This window comes from Brachyhypopomus gauderio, chromosome 10, assembly GCF_052324685.1.
Source record: "Brachyhypopomus gauderio isolate BG-103 chromosome 10, BGAUD_0.2, whole genome shotgun sequence".
In the NCBI taxonomy this organism is placed as follows: domain Eukaryota; kingdom Metazoa; phylum Chordata; class Actinopteri; order Gymnotiformes; family Hypopomidae; genus Brachyhypopomus; species Brachyhypopomus gauderio.
The window spans coordinates 1,931,691-1,951,403 of NC_135220.1; the positions used below are offsets into that span (position 1 = coordinate 1,931,691).

The 19,713-nt window shown below is 47.3% G+C and overlaps 1 protein-coding gene across 5 annotated transcripts in view; it reads left to right on the forward strand.

Annotated features, from left to right (window-relative positions):
• Positions 1 to 16,518, forward strand: part of fignl2 (fidgetin like 2) — a 50,528-nt gene extending 34,010 nt beyond the window's left edge. For all 5 annotated transcript variants that reach the window (XM_077018592.1, XM_077018590.1, XM_077018591.1 and 2 more), the window contains exon 3: positions 11,729 to 16,518. In XM_077018592.1, the coding sequence (XP_076874707.1) occupies positions 11,729 to 13,785 (2,057 nt within the window). In that variant the 3' untranslated portion in view covers positions 13,786 to 16,518. The remainder of the gene's footprint in view (positions 1 to 11,728) is intronic.
• The last annotated feature ends 3,195 nt before the right edge of the window (positions 16,519 to 19,713 follow it).

Genomic DNA, 19,713 nt, shown 5'->3' on the forward strand with positions numbered 1-19,713 from the left:
CAACGGCCCTTCCTCACTGGCTGGTATCTGTTTCGCTGTTGTGAGCTACTTTCCATGCCATTGAAAGCGGGCCCTTTCCACACCAGAGCAAACTTTGGTTGAAAAAAAATTGAAATAAAAGATTTGAAAAATCTATCGTGCTTGTCATATTACTCTGTTACTGTACTGTCATCCTGTTTGTCTTGTCACAGTCAGAGCGCCTGGCCGTTAGAGCAAAAGCAGAATGCCGCGGTGGTTTTAACCAGTAGGATTATCAGCACTGAATCTCAGAAAATAGTTTGGTTTTTCAGAGAGCTTTTTGTGTTGGAATTCACTTAGCAGTTTAAGTCTGGGCACGTCACCTCCGTCACACTGCTCAGATCGCTGCTGGACAGATCACAGCTGCACCGCTCTCGACAAGCCACATTTTTTTGCTTTTCCTGAAGTGACACGACAATAGATCACCACCCAGATCTGACTCTGGGTCTGTGAAATCTGGTCAAACATGACGGACACGGCCCTGAATGTCTTTAGTGTTACTGTAAGCATTGCACTTGTTCACTAAAGACCTGAAAATAACCCTTTTGAATTCTATGTTTTAGGTCGCCTCCTGTTTTTTTGTTCATTTTCATAGATGTCGCAAAAGACTTGGTGGAATATTTTGCATTCTTCAAAGCTGCAGTCAGGGAGTTTCTATTCTGAGTGCTATTTAAGCTTTTGGCTAGAGTAGGACAGAGTCTCATCAGGCGTTAGAGCGCTGGGCTGGACTTTGCTGGTGAGCACTGGTGTGTGTGTGTGTGTGTGTGTGTTGGGTGGGTGTACGTGTGTTTGGGTGGGTTTGTGTGTGTGTTCCTGAGCATGTCGTGTGATGTTAGGACTGCACATGCTGGTGTTAGCTATCCTTGCTGTTTACTCTTTTACCACTTAAACACGGGCGAATTCCTCCTGCTTTCTCCAGACCCGATAGGTGCTGCTTGCACTCTGTTCCCTCTGTTCCCTGCGCTGGGAGTCAGCTGAGCGTGGCCTGCTGGAGCCTGTGCGCTAGACATGTGAAGAGTGTCATGTCCATGCTGGAATGTTCTTTGTGGAGAGAGTACGCGTTCCCACCAGCGACGTCTCCTTCCGACTGCGGAGCGCGGCCGTCGGTGGGTTCCACGCGTGCGTGCGCGGCCTCTCAGACAGGCGTACACACTGTTTATATCATGTGCGCATTTATCCCCAAACGCATTATCTCCTCACACCACCTACGTGTGCTGCTTCGCCTTTGCAACAACACAGACGGGCCTGCAGGAAACCTGAGAGAGATTCCTGGGGCCATGGATACTCCTGCAGGGATTTGGTGCAAAGAATCCATAATCTGCACTTCAAACACGGCCCTAAATCAGTCCCAGGCCGGCAGGCTGCGACTGCTCTGACTCTGGCTTCTTAGAGGCCCTGCCGTCCGATGGAGCCCTCCTCTTTTTGAAGAGCGAAACGAATAGGGCCCGCACCCCTTCCTCCTGGTGACCTCATTCCATCCCTGCCTCTCCAAACGCCTGCCGCCCAGAGAATGGCACTCTGATTACATCTGTTAAGTCATTAAGGCTCTGGGGCTGATCTCGGAAAGAATGGCCGTGCTGGGCACTTTCTGGAGGCTCAGTGGAGCAGTGGGCCTCAAACTCATCTGTCCTAATGAGAGCAGCCGTCTGAATGCACTCCTGACGCCCATTGGGTGTGTGTGTGTGTGTGTGTGTGTGTGTGTGTGTGTGTGTGTGTGTGTGTGTGTGTGTGTGTGTGTGGCAGGGGGGGGAGCCTTGAGTAAACAGGCAGCGCGTTGAAGTGTCTGTGTGAATGAGTGCGGCAGTCATTAGTGGTGGGTGTGAACGGAGTGTAATTAGGCCTGGGTGCGCTGCGCTGGGCAGGGGGGTAAAGGGTAGAAGGGGTTAGAGATGCAGGCTTCCCTGGGCGTGACGCTCCCCATCAGCCCAGCAGTGTAGATGACGTCTCATTAAGGCCCTGCGCCGCTGCAATTAAGCCCCAATTAAGGAGGCGGCAGCACTGGATCTCGTGTGTGTTTGTGCGCCCCGGCTCCTCGCGGTCCGCTCTTCAGGCTGAGAGCGTCCGCCGGACACGAGCCCTCTTGGGCTCTCCCTCCTGCTAGCTGCACCTCTCCTAATTAAGGTTCTGGCGATGAAAATAAACACAGCTCTGTGCACAGTCAAGGTTTAACATTTTTATTTTTGCATGGTGTCTGGTGTGAAGTGCCACCCCAAATGTGGCTTCAGCTTATTCTCCATCCGCCTCTGAGTGAAACAGCACAAGATCCGGACTCAGTTGTGGCATCAATAAAAAGAGAGAGAGAGGGAGAGGGAGGGAGGGAGAAAGAGAGAGAGGAAGGGGGATTTGGGAGCAGGGAATGCAACACACACGGTGGGACTCAGAAGAGGGGGGCTGGGAAGGAGGGAGGGATTGGGAGAAGTGGACGGAGGAGAAGGGGGGAGACGGAGGAGAGATTGGGCGAGGGAGACAGATGGAGGAGGGTGATTGGTCATCGCGGAGCCTTAGGACAGCTGTTCTTTGATATATTAGTGGACACAATGACCTAAACCCAGCCTGCAGCCACAGAAAATAGGGACCCTGTTTTTCTTAAAGGGGAGGGGCTGCTGGGCTTTTTGGCCACTTGTGGCCCTGAATGTGCAGGCCAGGGGGGGTGGGGATATTGTTTCTAAAATTATGAGCAGCTAGCCACACGTCTCACCATTTCGTGCAGCTGACCTCCGCTGCTAAAGATGTAGAAGTGATGGCGTATGTGCACATATCGCAAAATATTTCAAACACTTTCAGATTTTAATGGTATTTCCTGAATTTTGTAAACACACAGATGAGCAGTCATTGCTAAAAACAAGCCCAGTATGTTGGATGAGAAGTGATTTGAGTCGGAGTGTACTTCAGTTCCCTTTAAAACAAAACACAATAATTAAGTGCACTGACAGCCTCATCGGTGTACCTGCTGTCGTTTGCTTCTGTCTGAGTAAATAGCTCGTGTCACGGTTTTGTGTTCAGAGTGGCCTGTAATCAGCACAGTTCAGGAATGAACCAACATGGCTGGCTGTACTTACACTGCAGTGCACAGCAGACTGATAATACCTTCGCAGTTCAAAGATTACAGAGCACGGCAGAGAGAAAGAAAGAAAGAGAGAGAGAGAGAACGAGAGTGAGGGATCTTTCAGTCCCACTTGGGCTTCTTTAAGGAGGTTCAGTGGCCACTGTGACCGGGTCTCTGCTGTGACCGGGTCGGCTCTGGGCAGCAGGTGTGAGGACTGGTGAGAGCCCTCCAACTCCTGTTATTACATCTCTTTAGAGGTGAAGAGGGAGCAGATGAACTGCAGAAAGAGAGAGAGAGAGAGAGAGAAAGAGAGAGAGAGAGAGAGAGAGAGAGAGAGAGAGAGAGAGAGAAAGAGAGGGTGATCGCAGATTCTGATTGGCCCTCTCTTGATTGATCACATCACTGTGACTAATGCATAGATTTATAATAATTTTCTCAGCACTGACCGATTATGCATGGTACATAAATAATGGCGGGCTGTTCTCACATGGGGGGCATCATCAAAGGCCAACACTTATGTGGCGGGCTGCTGCTCTTAAAACCTCATTACTGTCTCTTGGAGATATTTATTTATTCTTTTCTTTTTTCCATGAAGGTCATTGCTCACCGTTGCTGAGATTTGCTTTCAGTCTGCTACTATTGTCTATACTTTACATATCCATGGCAAAGCTATTATCACTGTTATCACGAATCAAAACACTGAATCAAAACGTTCAGAGGTCACGCAAGTCTAGCTAGCCACATATATATATATATATGTGTCTGCTGTACATGATAAACACCATTATGGCTTTTTTCTAGGCAAATTTGATATTCTGTTCCAGTCATGAAATGGACATGTATTGTTGATTGTACATCTCCAAGAATATATTTGTACATTTCTGCCACACTTGGTGTTGAAGCTCTCTGAGATCTTGTACAGTTCTGCAAATGTTTCCTGCTAAATCATTCATTCTCCCATGTTTGAACCAAACACAAGCCGTGGACTGTAACGCTAGCTCTTGGCCTATCTTCCTCGCACGACGTGATTAATTTATGCAAACAACAGACTTTTCTCTTCTTTTCTCTCTCTGCTGCTGACTTTTCTTTTCAGCTGTTTCTGTTTTTGTATTTATTTGTGTTTGTATTTTTCTCTCTTTCTCTCTCATCTCTCCATTTCCGCTTCACTTGGCCTCGTCATTGGGACTGTCGTGGCGAGTCTCTCTTAAAACCCGTCTTTGGCTGTGACAGCACTTCCTCAGAGTTCCCCTGCCAATGCTGAGTCGGATTCTTTCCTAGCATTTCCAAATGGGTTGTCTGCTTCCATGGATTCATGCATCTTTTCCTTTGAGTTCTTGCAGGTTGCAGTGAGCTGACTGTAAATACCAGCTGTAGAGATGAATGAAAGCTTATTGTCTGATTAGTATAATTTATTCTAAGCTATATGAATGAATGAATGAATGAATTTTCAATTTATATTTATATATGAGGGTTGTACTCCTTTACAGACCATTTAGAACCCCCTTCGATTTTCAGGGTATGTCTGTACAGTGTAGTGCTGTGCGGGGTATGTCTCTACGGGGTAGTGCTATATGGGGTAGTGCTGTGCGGGGTATGTCTGTACAAGGTAGGGCTGTGCGGGGTATGTCTGTACGAGGTAGGGCTGTGCGGGGTATGTCTGTGCGGGGTATGTCTATGGGGTAGGGCTGTGCGGGGTATGTCTGTGCGGGGTATGTCTATGGGGTAGGGCTGTGCGGTATAGGGCTATGCGGGGTATGTCTGTGCGGGATAGGGCTGTGTGGGGTATGTCTGTGCGGGATAGGGCTGTGCGGGGTAGTGCTGTGCAGGGTATGTGTATGGGGTAGTGCTGTGCTGGGTATGTCTGTGTGGGGTATGTCTGTATGGGGTAGGGCTGTGCGGGGTATGTCTGTATGGGGTAGGGCTTTGCGGTATAGGGCTATGCGGGGTAGGGCTGTGCAGGATAGGGCTGTGTGGGGTATGTCTGTATGGGGTAGTGCTGTGCGGGGTAGTGCTGTGCGGGGTATGTCTGTATGGGGTAGTGCTGTGCGGGGTATGTCTGTGTGGGGTATGTCTGTGTGGGGTATGTCTGTATGGGGTAGTGCTGTGCAGGGTATGTCTGTGCGGGGTATGTCTGCATGGGGTAGTGCTGTGCTGGGTATGTCTGTATGGGGTAGCGCTGTGCTGGGTATGTCTGTATGGGGTAGCGCTGTGCTGGGTATGTCTGTATGGGGTATGTATGTCTGGGGTAGTGCTGTGCTGAGTATGTCTGTATGGGATAGTGCTGTGCTGGGTATGTCTGTATGGGGTATGTCTGTCTGGGGTAGTGCTGTGCTGGGTATGTCCGTATGGGGTAGTGCTGTGCTGGGTATGTCCGTATGGGGTAGTGCTATATGGAGTAGTGCTGAGTGTGTTAGCGCCTGTTTGTGCCGATTTCCCCACCTCTTGTTCCCAGCCTTTCTCTTCATACCCTGCCTGCTTTAATGGTCAAGTATCCCAGAAGGCATGTTGCATCCAAGTAGGTTTTGTTCCTCGAGACAAGAAAACAAAAGTGGGGTGAACAGAGGGAGAAGTAGAGGGAGAAAGAAAGAGAGATGGCCCATGGACCCCAGGGGAGCAGTGAAATTGCAGACGGCCCATCAGTAGCCCAGCCTGCTCCTCTCACGTTACAGAAACCTGGTCTCGGTCTGGTCTCGCTCTGGTCTCGCTCTGGTCTCGCTCTGGTCTCACTCTGGACTTTCTCCTGCACAAGCTCAACAGCCCAGAACTCTAGATCTGGTGTTTCTCCAAGCACAGGCTGCACTAGTTAACACCGCTGTTGTGTCAGAAAACGGGAGCTTTACTGCCATGGAATTTTATTTTATTAGGGGTCCAAGCACCACCGGTGCTGGAACCCTATTGTAATTGTTCTGATTATTATTATTATTATTATTATTATTATTCTTTTTCTCCGCTAAAACGCGTCGTGCAGCCTAAACCGTAAGTCCTACAGACTTCTCCTTTGGCCAACTTGTAGTACTCCTCTCCGCTACTCAGGCGCAACACGCCAGCCCGATCCGACCATAGGTGGCGCTATAGCGCACAAAATCGCATGAAAAAGTTTACACAGGTGTTTCTCCTACACCGTATGTCCTAGAGATAAAATTCAAACTGCATCTGATCAGGCATGAGCTCATCTAAAAAAAGTTCCATTGAAGCTATATGCTCCGCCCCTTACATGTCGAGCTAATTTGCATAATATGCAAATACCCACACATTTTTGAGCGCGTACTAGTCCCTGGATTTTTCACATACATGCACATATGTGGTATCCAGGCGCTCACAAGAGTCTGAACTTTAATTGTTATGGAGCCAAAGTGCACATTTCTGCACATGGGCGTGGCCACATGCATCAGAAGTCAAGCGTCGAAAATTCCTTCGCCAAAAATCCACATATTCTGCTGTATCTCAGGCATACTTTCATGTATTCACTCCAAATTTCACACACATGTACCTATTGGGTGTCTAGACCGGCACATACATTTTGGCAGACATGCACACCTAGGTGGCGCTATAACGGCCAAAAAACTCTCCTGCCCACACCGATTGGCCAAATAACTCCAAACTTGGTACGCATCATCTATATGCACCTATGACACAGGTCCTTGACCTGCACCATCATATGTCCAATATGGCCGCCGCTATCGACCAATCAGCTTTCAGTACACCTTTCACAAGCTTATCATATGCCAATCAACATGAAACTCACATATTATGTTCATCTACACACCCTCTAATACATATCAAAGTATGACGGGAATTGCACCACTAGGTGGCGCTATACTAGAAATTCCTGAATTACTCCTACATGCTTTCATGTAGAAGGACAATCATGATCTCATATGATTCTATGCAAAATCACTAACAACTTTGTAATTGCAAGTGCTTTGCAAAAAAGTACAGATTTTTGTGTATAATCCAATACATATAATTTACACTTTTCATACTAGTCCTAGGATTTTCACTCCATCACCTCAAATCACATATTATAATATCCAGCAGCATGTGAAATACAAAACTGGTGGAACAAATTCTAAGATTCTTGCAATTTAATATTTTTCATATGCATCACAATGGTACCGTCATGACATATGAACTGCATATTTCAAAAACTCCCCTATATAATGTCTGATTGTTATGAAAATGGACAGACACATTCAGAAGACCACTGAGGTGATATCTGCCAAGTTTGTGCCAAATCCATCCACAAATGGTTGTACTGTGAATATTTTCATTTTCTATGCTGAACATGCATGCAGATCAAAGGTCATTCTTTTCCTCAAAAGAGTTAGAGTTGAGCCTGTAATCCAGTCAGAACCATTAGCTCAATGGGTAGAGCAATGTGCTCCCAGCCACAATGCACGTGGACAACGGGGGTTCGAATCCCACGTTGGGCAGTATTCCACCATAAGTTTAAAAAGCTGCCATTTCGATTCTGTTTTTTGAGCAGGTACTTCATTCACGAACGTGCTTCATATACTTTCATGTACATTTCATAAAGCTTTACATAATGTTGTGCCAGTGGGTGCAAAATCTTGCCAAACCTCAGCTTGGACCCCGTAATCGCCGCTTGCGGCTATATTTATTATTATTTTTTAACCCTTTTAGCGATGACAGCTCATCCACAAATGAACCCGACAGGGCAAGATATCAGACCCCCTCTGGTTTGCCTAAAAGTGTGGTGGTGATGAGTGAGTGTGAGGCCGGCCGGCAGGTGGTCTAACTCTGGGCGTGGGGAGCGTGGTTGCCCTCCACCAGATGAAGTCTATCGCTGTCAAACACCAAAAAAGGCTTATGCACTATCTCCATTGCACACTCCTTCCAAAAAAAAAAAAAAGCCCATGCCACACGCACGCTCTCCCGCACCCGAAACTCCCTCAATAAATCCCAGCGCGAGCACAAAAGCTGTCAGCGGACCTCCTCTGAATAGATTAATAAGATTTCCATAATTAGGCAGGCCACTAACAATAGGATCCCTCTCCTTTGTCTCAGAGCCAACGGGGTTGTCGGGCTAAGGGGACGTCTGCTGAACTAGCCATTCCAACAATGGACAAGGAGACAGTAGAGGCGGTCTGTGAAGCATCTGTCTCCTGGCCATCCTCGGGCCCGCATGGCGCTGCTCCGAGCAGCACGGCGGCCCAGCCTTCACAAAGCAGGGTGGCCGAGGTCCACCCACCCCCGCGGACAATGGGGCCTGGAGCAGAGCTCCCTTCTTCTTCTTCTTCTTCTTTTTTTTCTTAATCCGAAAGCAACGCCTACGTTTGCTCAACCACCTTCCCATGTTGACTGTGTCCGTGTTGTGCGTCATGTGACCCGTGTTGGACATAAGGCTATCGCCGAGGTTTGGGGAGGCATATGTGCTTAAGTTTGGGGGGGCGGAGCCTAGAGTGATTGATGGCAGCGTGAGCTTCCAGCGTGCAGCTTTTGCTATTTGCTATTTTGACTTGCAATGGACAGAACTACTGAAAACGATACTACAGGCATAGCACTACTGAAAACGATACTACAGGCACAGCACTACTGAAAATGATACTACAGGCACAGTACCGCTGAAAATGATACTACATTCACAGTTCACAAGGCAAAGTACAATTTATTAGTCATTTCTTGATGATATTCTTAACGATTTTTCCCAGAGATATTTAGCTCTCTTAAACTTTTTCCAGCCATTTCTCCTCCTCTTCTCATGTTGATCTAAGCGTTTGTTCTCCAGGGCACAAGTGAGTTTGCGGAGCCGCTCTGATTGTAAGCAGGAGAGGAGATGAGACGTAGCCCAGACTGCAGCGAAACCCTTGCAGGCGTGTATCAGCGCCCGACGCCTGACTGGGGCGTGTGTGTGTGTGTGTGTGTGTGTGAGAGATGCTGCGAGCGCTACGGGTCCAGCTCTACTCGTCATCCTGGGCTCCTGGCAGGTCATGGTATCTGCCGCCATGCCAAATGCCTCATCTGGGGGAGAGAGAGTGTGTTGGGGGTTGGGGTGGGTGGAACTGGACAGCAGGCGCTCTCCGGCCAGGGTGTGTGTGTTTGTGTGTGTGTGTGTTTGTGTTGGTGTGTGCACGCATGCATATGTGAGCTTGTGCACATGATCTCGTGTATATTGATGGAGTGGACAGCAGTTTGGCCGCCTGACTGAGTTTCTTAATGTCAGGCCATGTCCACACACACACACACACACACACAGAGGCCGGAGCGTCTGCTGTCCACTCTTCCCTCCCCTCCACTCCCTGCCGCAGGTTTTATGAGCTCCCCTGGGTTGCCATCCATCTCTGTCACACACTGGCCCCATTACGGGGCTCCACGCCGCCCTGCACGGCACAGCCTGCAGATGGGAACGGCCCGCAGGACGTCTCCTGTTTCTGCAGCCCGCACAATGACCCACAGCTCGGAGCTGCGGCTCGTCTGCGCGTGCGGGGACCTGGGTGGGGGGCGTCGGGCCCCCCCATCACCCTCTCTCCTGTACCACTGCCTGTGTGGAGATTCACAGGCCTGGTTTGGCGAATCCTAGTTTGACGTGGGAAATTGGAAGCTGTTGGTTTAAACGTGAAGGATGAGGTAATCCAGTGGCCATCTGGAGAGAGAGAGAGAGAGAGAGAGAGAGGGAGAAACGGAGGAAAGGGGGAGGGAGTGAGGGAGGGAAGGAGGGAGAGAGGGATAGGGGGAGGGCAAAGTTTAGGTGAAAGATTGAAGGAGAATGCCATATATGAGCCTGAGGTCTGATTTAAATGGCAATAAAGAAGCACACACCCCCACCCCCCCCATCAGTGGCAGAAGTATGAATAATGAATCATCGCTTTCCCTCTACAGTAGAGCAGCCCTGGCTGTAATGAAGCTCTGTGTCTTTATTGTTCTTATGGCGTGCAGGGCCATTGCAGCTCACACCTCGGGCCAGGTTGGGACACTTCTGTCCTGCCAAGCTATGCCAGGAATGTCAGGCTAATGCCTCTGCAAAGAGGAGACTGCACACCTTCGTGACACGGCTGGTTTTAGAGTCTCGCCCTTCACAGAGAAAACCTGGTCTCACTGCACCAAGCAGCTCTCCACTATACTGGGGTCCTCTTTACAAACACTTGCATGGTTTGAATATACATGGTTTGAATAAACTAAAATATTAGTGTTGTAGTTGTCAAAAAATCATTTGTGTGCAAAAATGCCATGTTTTCATATGCCGACTCTGATTTAGTCCAACTAAACAAAATGTGTGTGTGTGTGTGTGTGTGTGTGTGTGTGTGTGTGTGTGTGTGTTTGGAGAAAATGTTTTTTGTTTTGTTTTTCCCTGTAGTCATTACTCTTAGTCCCGCTTTCATTCCTTCAACATTTAGCCAGCATAATGGATTACAAGGTAATGTCAATTACAAGAGCGGCACATAGCCAGAGGAGGCATTCCACACTCCCAACCAGGGGAAGGCATTCCACACCCCAAATGCTTCATGGGAAGCAACCCGATGAATAGCACAACTATTCTGCTAACCCATCCCCCCCCCCCCTCTCTCTCTCTCTCTCTCTCTCTCTCTCTATCTCTCTCTCTTTCTCTCTCTCTCTCTCTCTCTCTCTCTCTCTCTCTCTCTCTCTCTCTCTCTCTCTCTCTCTCTCTCTCTCTGTGTCCAGCCTGCAGAGGGCTTATTCGAGCAGGGCTTTGTGCTTGGTGTGGGGAGCTGTGGGGAGGTTAGGCGTTCAGTCAAACATGCGCGGGCTGATAACAATGCCTCCTCCGGGAGAGGTGCAGATGCTTGAACATGGCAGCTATGGGCTCTAACTGGGAAAGAACAAATCCAGTGCGTTTATACTCGTGGGGGACGTACTCTGTGTGTGTGTGTGTGTGTGTGTGTGTGTGTGTGTGTGTGTGTGTGTGCACGCGTGCGTGCGTAGGCATGTTTGTGTGTACGAAAGACTCAAATCCACCCAACAAGCAGACAAATAACTAGCAAAGAAATCTTCAGTAAGGTTCAGCACTACTGTGTGTGTGTGTATACACACATACATACCATACATACATATAACATTTTGTGTGTGTGTGGATAGATAGATAAAGTTTTCAGATGAGTATGTGCAGTGAGAAAGATGTAGACCGTTTCCAGAGAAACAGGATATTTTGGAGAGAAACCAGCTTATATCATAACATTCATACATTTCCAGAGAAACAGGAAGTTTCAGACGGAGGTCCTTCATCTGGGCGAGCAAAAGTGAAGAAGCTGAAGAACGACCTTTGTCCAAAACATCCTGTTTCCCTGGAAACCTGGTGCATTTCACAGCAACTTTGACTCTTTTCCATCAGCAGATACCCCTGGAGATGTATATATGTGTGTGTGTGAGTGTGTGTGTGTGTGTGTGTGTGTGTGTGTGTGTGTGTGTGTGTGTAAAATATACATAATGTTAAATGGTATGTTAAAATGTATTGTCGTAACTGTTAACTCGGCTAATAACTGAGTATTGTCAGTTATTATTAATTCCATATTTAATTTGGGGAAATAAAGGTATTCAGAGAACACATCAGAAAATAATTAGGTCTGACATTCCCTACAAACAGCTTCTTCATATCCCCTTAATTTTAAAGCTTTATAATACTTTCATTGTTTTTTTTTTTTTTTGTTTTTTTTTGTGCGTGTGTGTGTGTGTGTGCGCGTCCGGCAGGTTTGTTGAAGATGCACTGGAATCCGGAGCATGCCCAGTCCCTGAGCCAGTGGCCTGAGCAGCACTTGGACGTGTCGTCCACCACTTCCTCCCCCGCGCACAAATCTGATCTGTACCCTAGCCGTGCTCGTGGCTCGTACAGCTACGCCTGGGCCAACGACGACATCTCCGCCCTCACCGCCTCCAACCTGCTCAAGCGCTATGCCGAGAAGTACTCGGGCGTGTTGGATTCGCCCTACGAGCGCCCGTCCGTGGGCGCCTACACCGAGCCCGGGCCCTTCGGCTCCCTCAACGGGGGCCAGAAGAGTGAACTGGAGCCCTGGCCTCTTACACACAGCACTGATGGAACTTACTCTTTAGTCCCCCCCTCCACCCACGACGGCCTGACCGGGCCCAAGGTGGTGCCCACCACTTCGGGGCCCCCGGGTTCGGGCTCCGTGTCGGCAGCAAACAGCAGCCTGTCGGACTCGGCCTACAGCGGGAGCAGCTCTTGCAGTGGTCCACACTCCAGTGACTACCCCCCCAGCTACAATGGCACCTACCTCTCGTCAGGATACTGCCCCCAAGCCAGCCCGGCCCTGCCCCCCACGCCCCTGCACGCACTGCAGTCCACCGCGACCCTTGTGCCCAGCTACACGCCCTCTGCCCCAGTCTACAACTACCCCGCCAGCACCTACCCCCACCAGACCAGCCTTGCACCCACCTACGCCCACGCGACTGCGCCTTACCTCCCCTCTGGCATAGCTGCCCCCACTCCCATCACATCCAGACCCACGGTGGTGGGGGGCAGCTACGGCTACCAGAACAGCGGCCTTGGCGGGTCCGAGCCTGGGGGTTCGCTGAAGAGGAAGGCGTTCGAGATGACCCTGGAAGAGGAAGAGAGCGACAGCTCGCGCTACAGGAAATACGGCTACGAGCCCTTGAAGCCCGGCGGAGACTCGTCGTTCGGCGTGGGTGAGAAAACGGAATGCCGTGGGAATGGCTTCGCTAACGCCGGCTCGGACCCACAGGCCTTCAAGCCCAGCAGACCTGCTTCTCAGTCGGGCCTGGTGGGCGAGGACGTGGGCAAATACAGCGGTCTGAAGCCCCTGCTCTCACCCCCGTATGGCGCGGCCGGTGACTACAGCCCCCCGGCGGCCATGGCGGGCGAAAACGGGGCGACGGATCACGGCTTCACGCAGCACCGCACGCACAAGCGCTCCGAGGCACTGAAGGGCGCCGACCCGCGTCTGCTGGAGCTGGTGACCGGGGAGCTGCAGGACTGCGGCCCGGCCCTGCTGTGGGGCGACCTCGCTGGCCACGGCCACGTCAAAGCGGCGCTGGAGGAGGACGTGCTCTGGCCGGTGCTGCGGCCCGGTCCGGCCGCCCGGCCGCCCCGCTCCATCCTGCTCTTCGGCCCGCGGGGAGGTGGCAAGACCACGCTAGCCCGCTCTCTGGCGCATCAGCTGGGCGCCACCTTGTACCGGCTCAGCGGCGCCGCCCTGGTGTCCAAGTGGAAGGGCGAGGCCGAACCCCTCCTGGCCACGCTGTTCTCGGTAGCCGCCCGCCAGCCCGCCGTGGTGCTGCTGAGTGAGGTGGAGGCCATCGAGGAGGAGGAGGGGCTCCGGCAGCAGCTGCAGGCCCAGCTGGAGAAGGCCCAGCGCGGGCAGGCCGCCGGGCCGCTGCTGGTGGTGTGCTCCACCCGCCGGCCGGACCTTCTCAAGGAGCCCCTGCTGCACTGCGTAGCCAAGCGCTACCACGTGGGCCTGCCAGACAGCAGCACGCGCAGGCAGGTGCTTCTGCAAGCGCTGGCGCCCCAGGGATGCAGCCTGAGCGAACGAGAGCTGGCCGCCGTGCTCCAGAGGGCCGAGGGCTTCTCCGTCTGGGAGCTGCTGCAGCTCTGCCAGCAGGCCGTGGGCTCCGCCTCCGCCCCCGCCCCCAGCCAAATGCACGGGCTGGCCACGCCCCTCACCTCGCCCGCATTCAAAGACTTCGAGAGCGCCTTCTGTAAGGTGCGGCCGCGCGGAGCCAAAGAACCTGACCCTTGCATGGAGTGGAGCAAGGTGTATAGCCACTGAGAGACGGGTCAGCCACTGGACTGGGACTGCACTGCTCGTCTATGTGTCGAGGGCTGAAGCCTCACTGAAATGTTTTTCGTTTGTTTTTGTAGCTACTTGCAGCCAAAAAAAAGAGAGTGGGTTCTGTTGGTATATGAGGTTTTATGGTGAAGACGCATTTTGGATTGAATGGTTAGTTTTTTTTTTGTTTGTTTGTTTTTGGAAACATGCCGTGGTGTCATTTTTTTTTTCTATAAATATCCATATACTTTATTCCCCCCCCCCAAAGAATTTAAAATATTAGCCATTTCTTGTAGGGGATAAATTCTTAATTGCTTGCTTAGGAAATCTGAAATATACTCTGGAATTTCTTTAGTATTCCAGTTAGCCTTGATCCTGGAACGAACCTGGATAAGAACGTTTTTGAGAAACACCTGTTAACAACAGCACTCAGGATCCTATTTATTGCCAGTCCACTCTAATGGCATTATAGTTTTATTATTTTTGATTTACTCTAAACGGATAATTTGGTGTTCAGTGGTTTGGGGTATATCAGAGCAAATGTATTGTTTTTGACCAAATATGATAAAGAAGCACCATATCGCTTATAAATGTCTAAACCTACTGTCAGCATTTCACCCAAAGGCAACCACCAATTATGCAACCTGTTTAAAACCAACAGTATTCTGCAAAAGAATGAGAAGTTGTTAGACCGTGGTCAACTTGTATGCACTTTGTCAGCGCATGGTCATTTTAAGAGAAGTGTATGCATTACTACCCAAATAGTATTAAGTCATAGGAAGTAAGATGAGAGAGAGAAAGAAACTAGCCCTTACTGTCTACACGATCCACTCTGTACACTGCACAAAATAAACAAACAAATCAACAAGACCTTTTATTTCGAGCTCCCCACGTAGAGCGGAGCCGTCTGTGAGGCGTTAAACCCGTGACCCTCCCAAACCTGAGCTCCTGCGGTTCATCTCGCATTCCTCATCCACGTTCTGATTTTCCTGAGACAGTCGCTTCGGGCCCAGGGACACAACGGCAGGAATCGCTTCCTCTGGAGTCTAGTATTCTCCTTCTGCTCACTTGTATTGTTTTTGTATTTCTTAGAATATGTAGTCTTGTTTGAAATACTCAGGAAGAATTTCTTTACCTCAGAAATGATAAAGAATGTATGTAACCTTAGGGTCTTAGTAGTGAATATTGAGGTGGATCAGAGATGAGAAACAGTTCTGACACAGACGTGTACACACTGCAGCTGTGGTACTTACCTCAGAGGAGAAACTTGAAAATGCTACAAAGACTAACATTGAATGTAATTCAGGTATTTCAGAGGATATCTGATGCCATAAAATCCACATTTTGTAATTCTATATAAATACATATTTCCCTCATCCTTTCCCTTTATTTCTGATGTAGATTTTGATGGAGTGATTATTGTCTTCATGAAATGTTATTGTAGATGGCAGGCCTGATGCTAGATTTTGTTGGACAAACTGTTTTTGAAAAACACCATGTTCACATCTTACCGTTTCCCGGGTTAGAGATAAAATACATGTACTTAATATAATTTCATTCAAAACATTTAAACATAATGCAAAATAAGTACTAAGTGTGTGGTCCCTTTAAGGGAACAGTGAACAACCCAAAGAGTCATTTGAACATTTGTATGCAATTGGCAGCTAATCATATTGCAGATACACTCGACATGTGGACAATCCAGCGGTTTCTGCCAATATTAAAGGGTTTTGGTACTCGTGATTTATACAGCAGTGCTACAAACTTGACATTTCGTGTAGTTGGAAGTCGCCAATGGCAGTTACTCTGAATACGCGCTCAGAAAAATCACTAGACGCCAAAGTACCAAAGTGCTGCAAAACAAAAGACAGTCAACCAAATCTGAAAACACAAACAAGCAAAATAATATATGCAAATCTAAACAAAGTCTTATTACACCTATAATATATCCACACTCATTATATCCAGTTGGATCTTCTGAAATGCTCCTCGGTGCAGTAGAAGGCTGATGTGGGTTGGTATAGATTTGGCCTGATGGTGGGTTGATTGAAAAGGCTGGAGAGTGATGTAAGATTTCACCCCAACCCCCCATCTCCCCGTGCTGGCCCTGTGCACCCATGTGATTGGCTGTCAGACCCCCACCGCCCCGCCCCTCAACACCACAAACAGCCTTTTTGGTGTAGCCATGTTCTCACTGAGGTCCAGTAACCTTATAGCACCATTCAAAACCTTTCAAGCACAGCTGGTGGTTTCAGTCATGCCACACAGGCCGGTGAACTGGAGCAACCTCCTGAAAACATACTGATTCATGCTGGACTGACCGAAAAAACTACAAAACCCAGCAGCCTCGCACTCTCACTGTGCATTTCATATTGCGTGAACACAATGCCCACTCCTAGTCACAAAAACAGAGAGGCTATTTTTTATTTTATCCTTTGATAACTTGTGAAAATAGCAACATGGCAAATTTTCATTCATGCCTAAATAACAGTTTGTTCAACAAAACTGGCATTTATTAGCTGTTTTTAATCTATTAGTACAGTAACTTTGTTCTCAATCCTTGTTCTTGTACATTTTCTGTAACCATTTCTACCTCATTTTTTGCGACATATTGTACATGAAAGTATTTATTTCATGTCTTTTTTGATGTCTGTTTTAAAAATGATAATGTTCTTGAACTGTAATGGTCTACCTCAGAAAAGACTGTATTTTAAGAGAAAAGTATCACACCATATTAAAGAGAATATGTCAACATTTTGGCCTGGGTCTAATTTTCACGCCCCTTGTGGCTAGAGCTGATATTGCTGTGCTTGGCAGCCTACCAAGACAAACTGCCTAACCTCACTCTACACTCAAAACCTCCATTGACCTCGGCATGCAGGGCAGCGTAATAATAAGATGAATTAAGGTATGATGTATTGAAACAAAACACAGAGATTTAGGCACCGAAAGATCTAGAAAGATCTAACTGGGTTAACGGTGGAAGAAAATAAACTTGTTGAGCCACTGACCTCCATATGGTACTTGGGATACTTCCACATGGTTATGGGAAATAAACGGGTAAAGATCATATCCGGCATTTAATATCTGTTGAACAGCCAATATGTCTAAACTTTAATGTTTTTTTTTTGTTTGGTTTTTTAATCAAGATACTGTTTGGCTTCTGGCTGAAGTATTGAATGCATGAACAGTTATTTCTTCCCTGGCCGTGAACAGGATGAAGTGATTAATTACGCTGACTACCATGAGCAGTTTCCAGCTCATAGCGTAAAGGGAGGGAAATACACTGAATTGGCTAAAAGAAATTGTTAAACAGACTGTGATGCCAGTAGTTAATTCCTTAATCTGTCCTAGATTAATCTTTACGATGAAGCAAATTGCTCAGGTAAATCTGTGAGGACGAATGTAAATCTCCTCCATCTGACTGAGTAACAAAGGAGAAAGAACTCAAAGACTCTTTTCCTTTAGTAATTTCTCAGTCCAATTCTGAGTAAAAACAACATAAAATTTTGCTCCACCTGAAAGTGAACTATAGGAGTTAACTCTACACAAAGAGTTAATTCAACACCAGCATTTTTGCTGTTCTTGCAGTCAGATGAGGCTCTGCCCTATGGTAAGAGTTCAGAACTGGAGCCCTTCATATCTGGTGGTAATTCTGTGCTAATGAGTGATCTCTCTCACAGTGGCACCTCTGTGCGGCAGGACTCTCATGGGACCACTCAGTGAATTTGGGTTGGAAGAAAGTAACAAAGTTTACGGTGTGGAAATTTGAGTTGTAATTATAGAAAGACATTCATTCATGCCAAGACCTGCCTAAATGCAAAGTGCCTTCTCAACACGTCCAGGTTCACCCAGTGGTCAGTGACGCAGTCATAAGTCAGAAATACTTTATTATCCGCTTCACTCACTGGCACAAACACTAAAATATAAGCAGGTAATTTGCCATTATGGTAATTGACACTAGAAATCTTTCCATTCCGCATATAAAAACTGCAATGCATAACAGACAATCTGCAATTTACACACTTCAATAGGAAAATAAAGGATGAATCTGTTTTGGCATGACAACCCATTTAAAAATAATGCTTATCATGCATGGACACAGCAAATAAGTCAGCATGTACAGATGCTGGTACAAGTTAGAAAAACAGCAATGTAATTGATCCAGTCCAGATATTAGAGGGTGTAGCATTCACTTTGACAATGTGAAATGATAATGAATAGCTTTGCTGTCTTCACGTATCTATGAACTGGTCCAGTCAGCAGGAACAACGGTGCTTGAGACGGTACCCGTTGATCAGTCCTGCACTTTGGCTAGGGGGAGGGGCTTCAGAACCATTTCTCCATTCAGGATAGCTTCATGTCATTGGTGGGTTTAGTCACATGAACTAACTTCAGGGCTTTCCACAGCATTTCTACTGAATGAAGGTCTCCTGGAAGTGTGAACAATGACGTTAGCCAACAGGAGAGAGGCCTGTAGTTGCTTAGAGGTTATACCGGGTTCCTTTGAGACCTTGTGGACTAATACCTTACTCATGAAGATGACGCATGTTGATTGTCCTTCATTAATCTATCTGCCTGACTGAATCTTTAGAAATGCTTTTGTAACATTCCCCAGCCTTACAAGCATCAACAACTCTTCTTCTGACGTCCTCAAACCCCCCCTTTGCTCATGCCATGATACACTTCCACAAACATGTGCTGACAACCAGATTCTGATAGATCCTGTTTCTTTAAATAAAACAGGACACCCACTTACACCTGATTGTCATCCCACTGACTGAAAACACATTACTCTAATTTCACCTTCAAATTAACTGCTAATCCTAGTGGTTCAAATACTTTTGCCAGTTATACATTTGTAATATTGGATAATTTTCTAATTATAATATTTTTGTCTTATTTAATTGGGTTCTCTTCGTGGATTTGTATGAATATCTGATGATGTTTTAGGTCATATTTATGCAAAAACATACATTACTAAAGAGCTGACAAACCTTCAAGCACAGCTGTAACTTTTTTGCCTTTCGTTACACGTTTGAGGTGTTATATGGCTCTCTCTCTTCACGTTTATTCAAAATGGGAGCGCTCATATCTGCTCCTTTTCACCATGGCAACCATCCATGCTGATACATTCTAAGGGGCATATCTGGGCAGCACGGTCTTGACATCTAGAGCCCCTGGGCTGGACTGCTGATGGAATAATAACTCACCTTCACATACAACACATACATATTGCATATTTGTCCATGTATAGTAATTGCTTGAATACACTACAAATTCTCTGCTACTTCTAGTCTATAAAAGCAGCTTTGCCCTTACAACTTCTTTGCCAGAGTTAAGATTCCACACTTTAATTACTCACTATATTAACCTGCACATACTCTCTAAATATAGATCAAGTATTTTATCCTTTTATGGAAAATTAAGCAACATGCATTATTACTTTAGAACATTAGTACTAAGTACATTAGAACATTAATACATTAGTACATTACAACAAAGGTCCTACAAACATTAGCACCTGCTTTCTATTGGTATATATATTTTTTAAGAAAATGGGAGATAATGTAAGGTCAGATACTTCATTAGTAGTTAATAAGAATTTAATTTAAGCATTTTAGTGCAGTGTTCATAACAATTATACAACAATTTTATAGTACCTCTCAGTACTAAAATAAACGCATGCATTCTCCCAAACGCTTATGTGTGACTGTTTATTTGTGCTTGCTAGACATCCTCATGTTTGTATCATCAGTGCTACTAATTGATGACCTACCTATAGTTTGAAGGTCAAATTGCCAGGGAACGCTTCTCTGCACCCTGGGATAAACAATACTTTCTTAGCTTTCATTCTTTGTCTTCCATGTTTCTTCACCACTAGAGGTGGTGTACTTCGATGGTATCCAGACTTTTGCTAGCATGCAG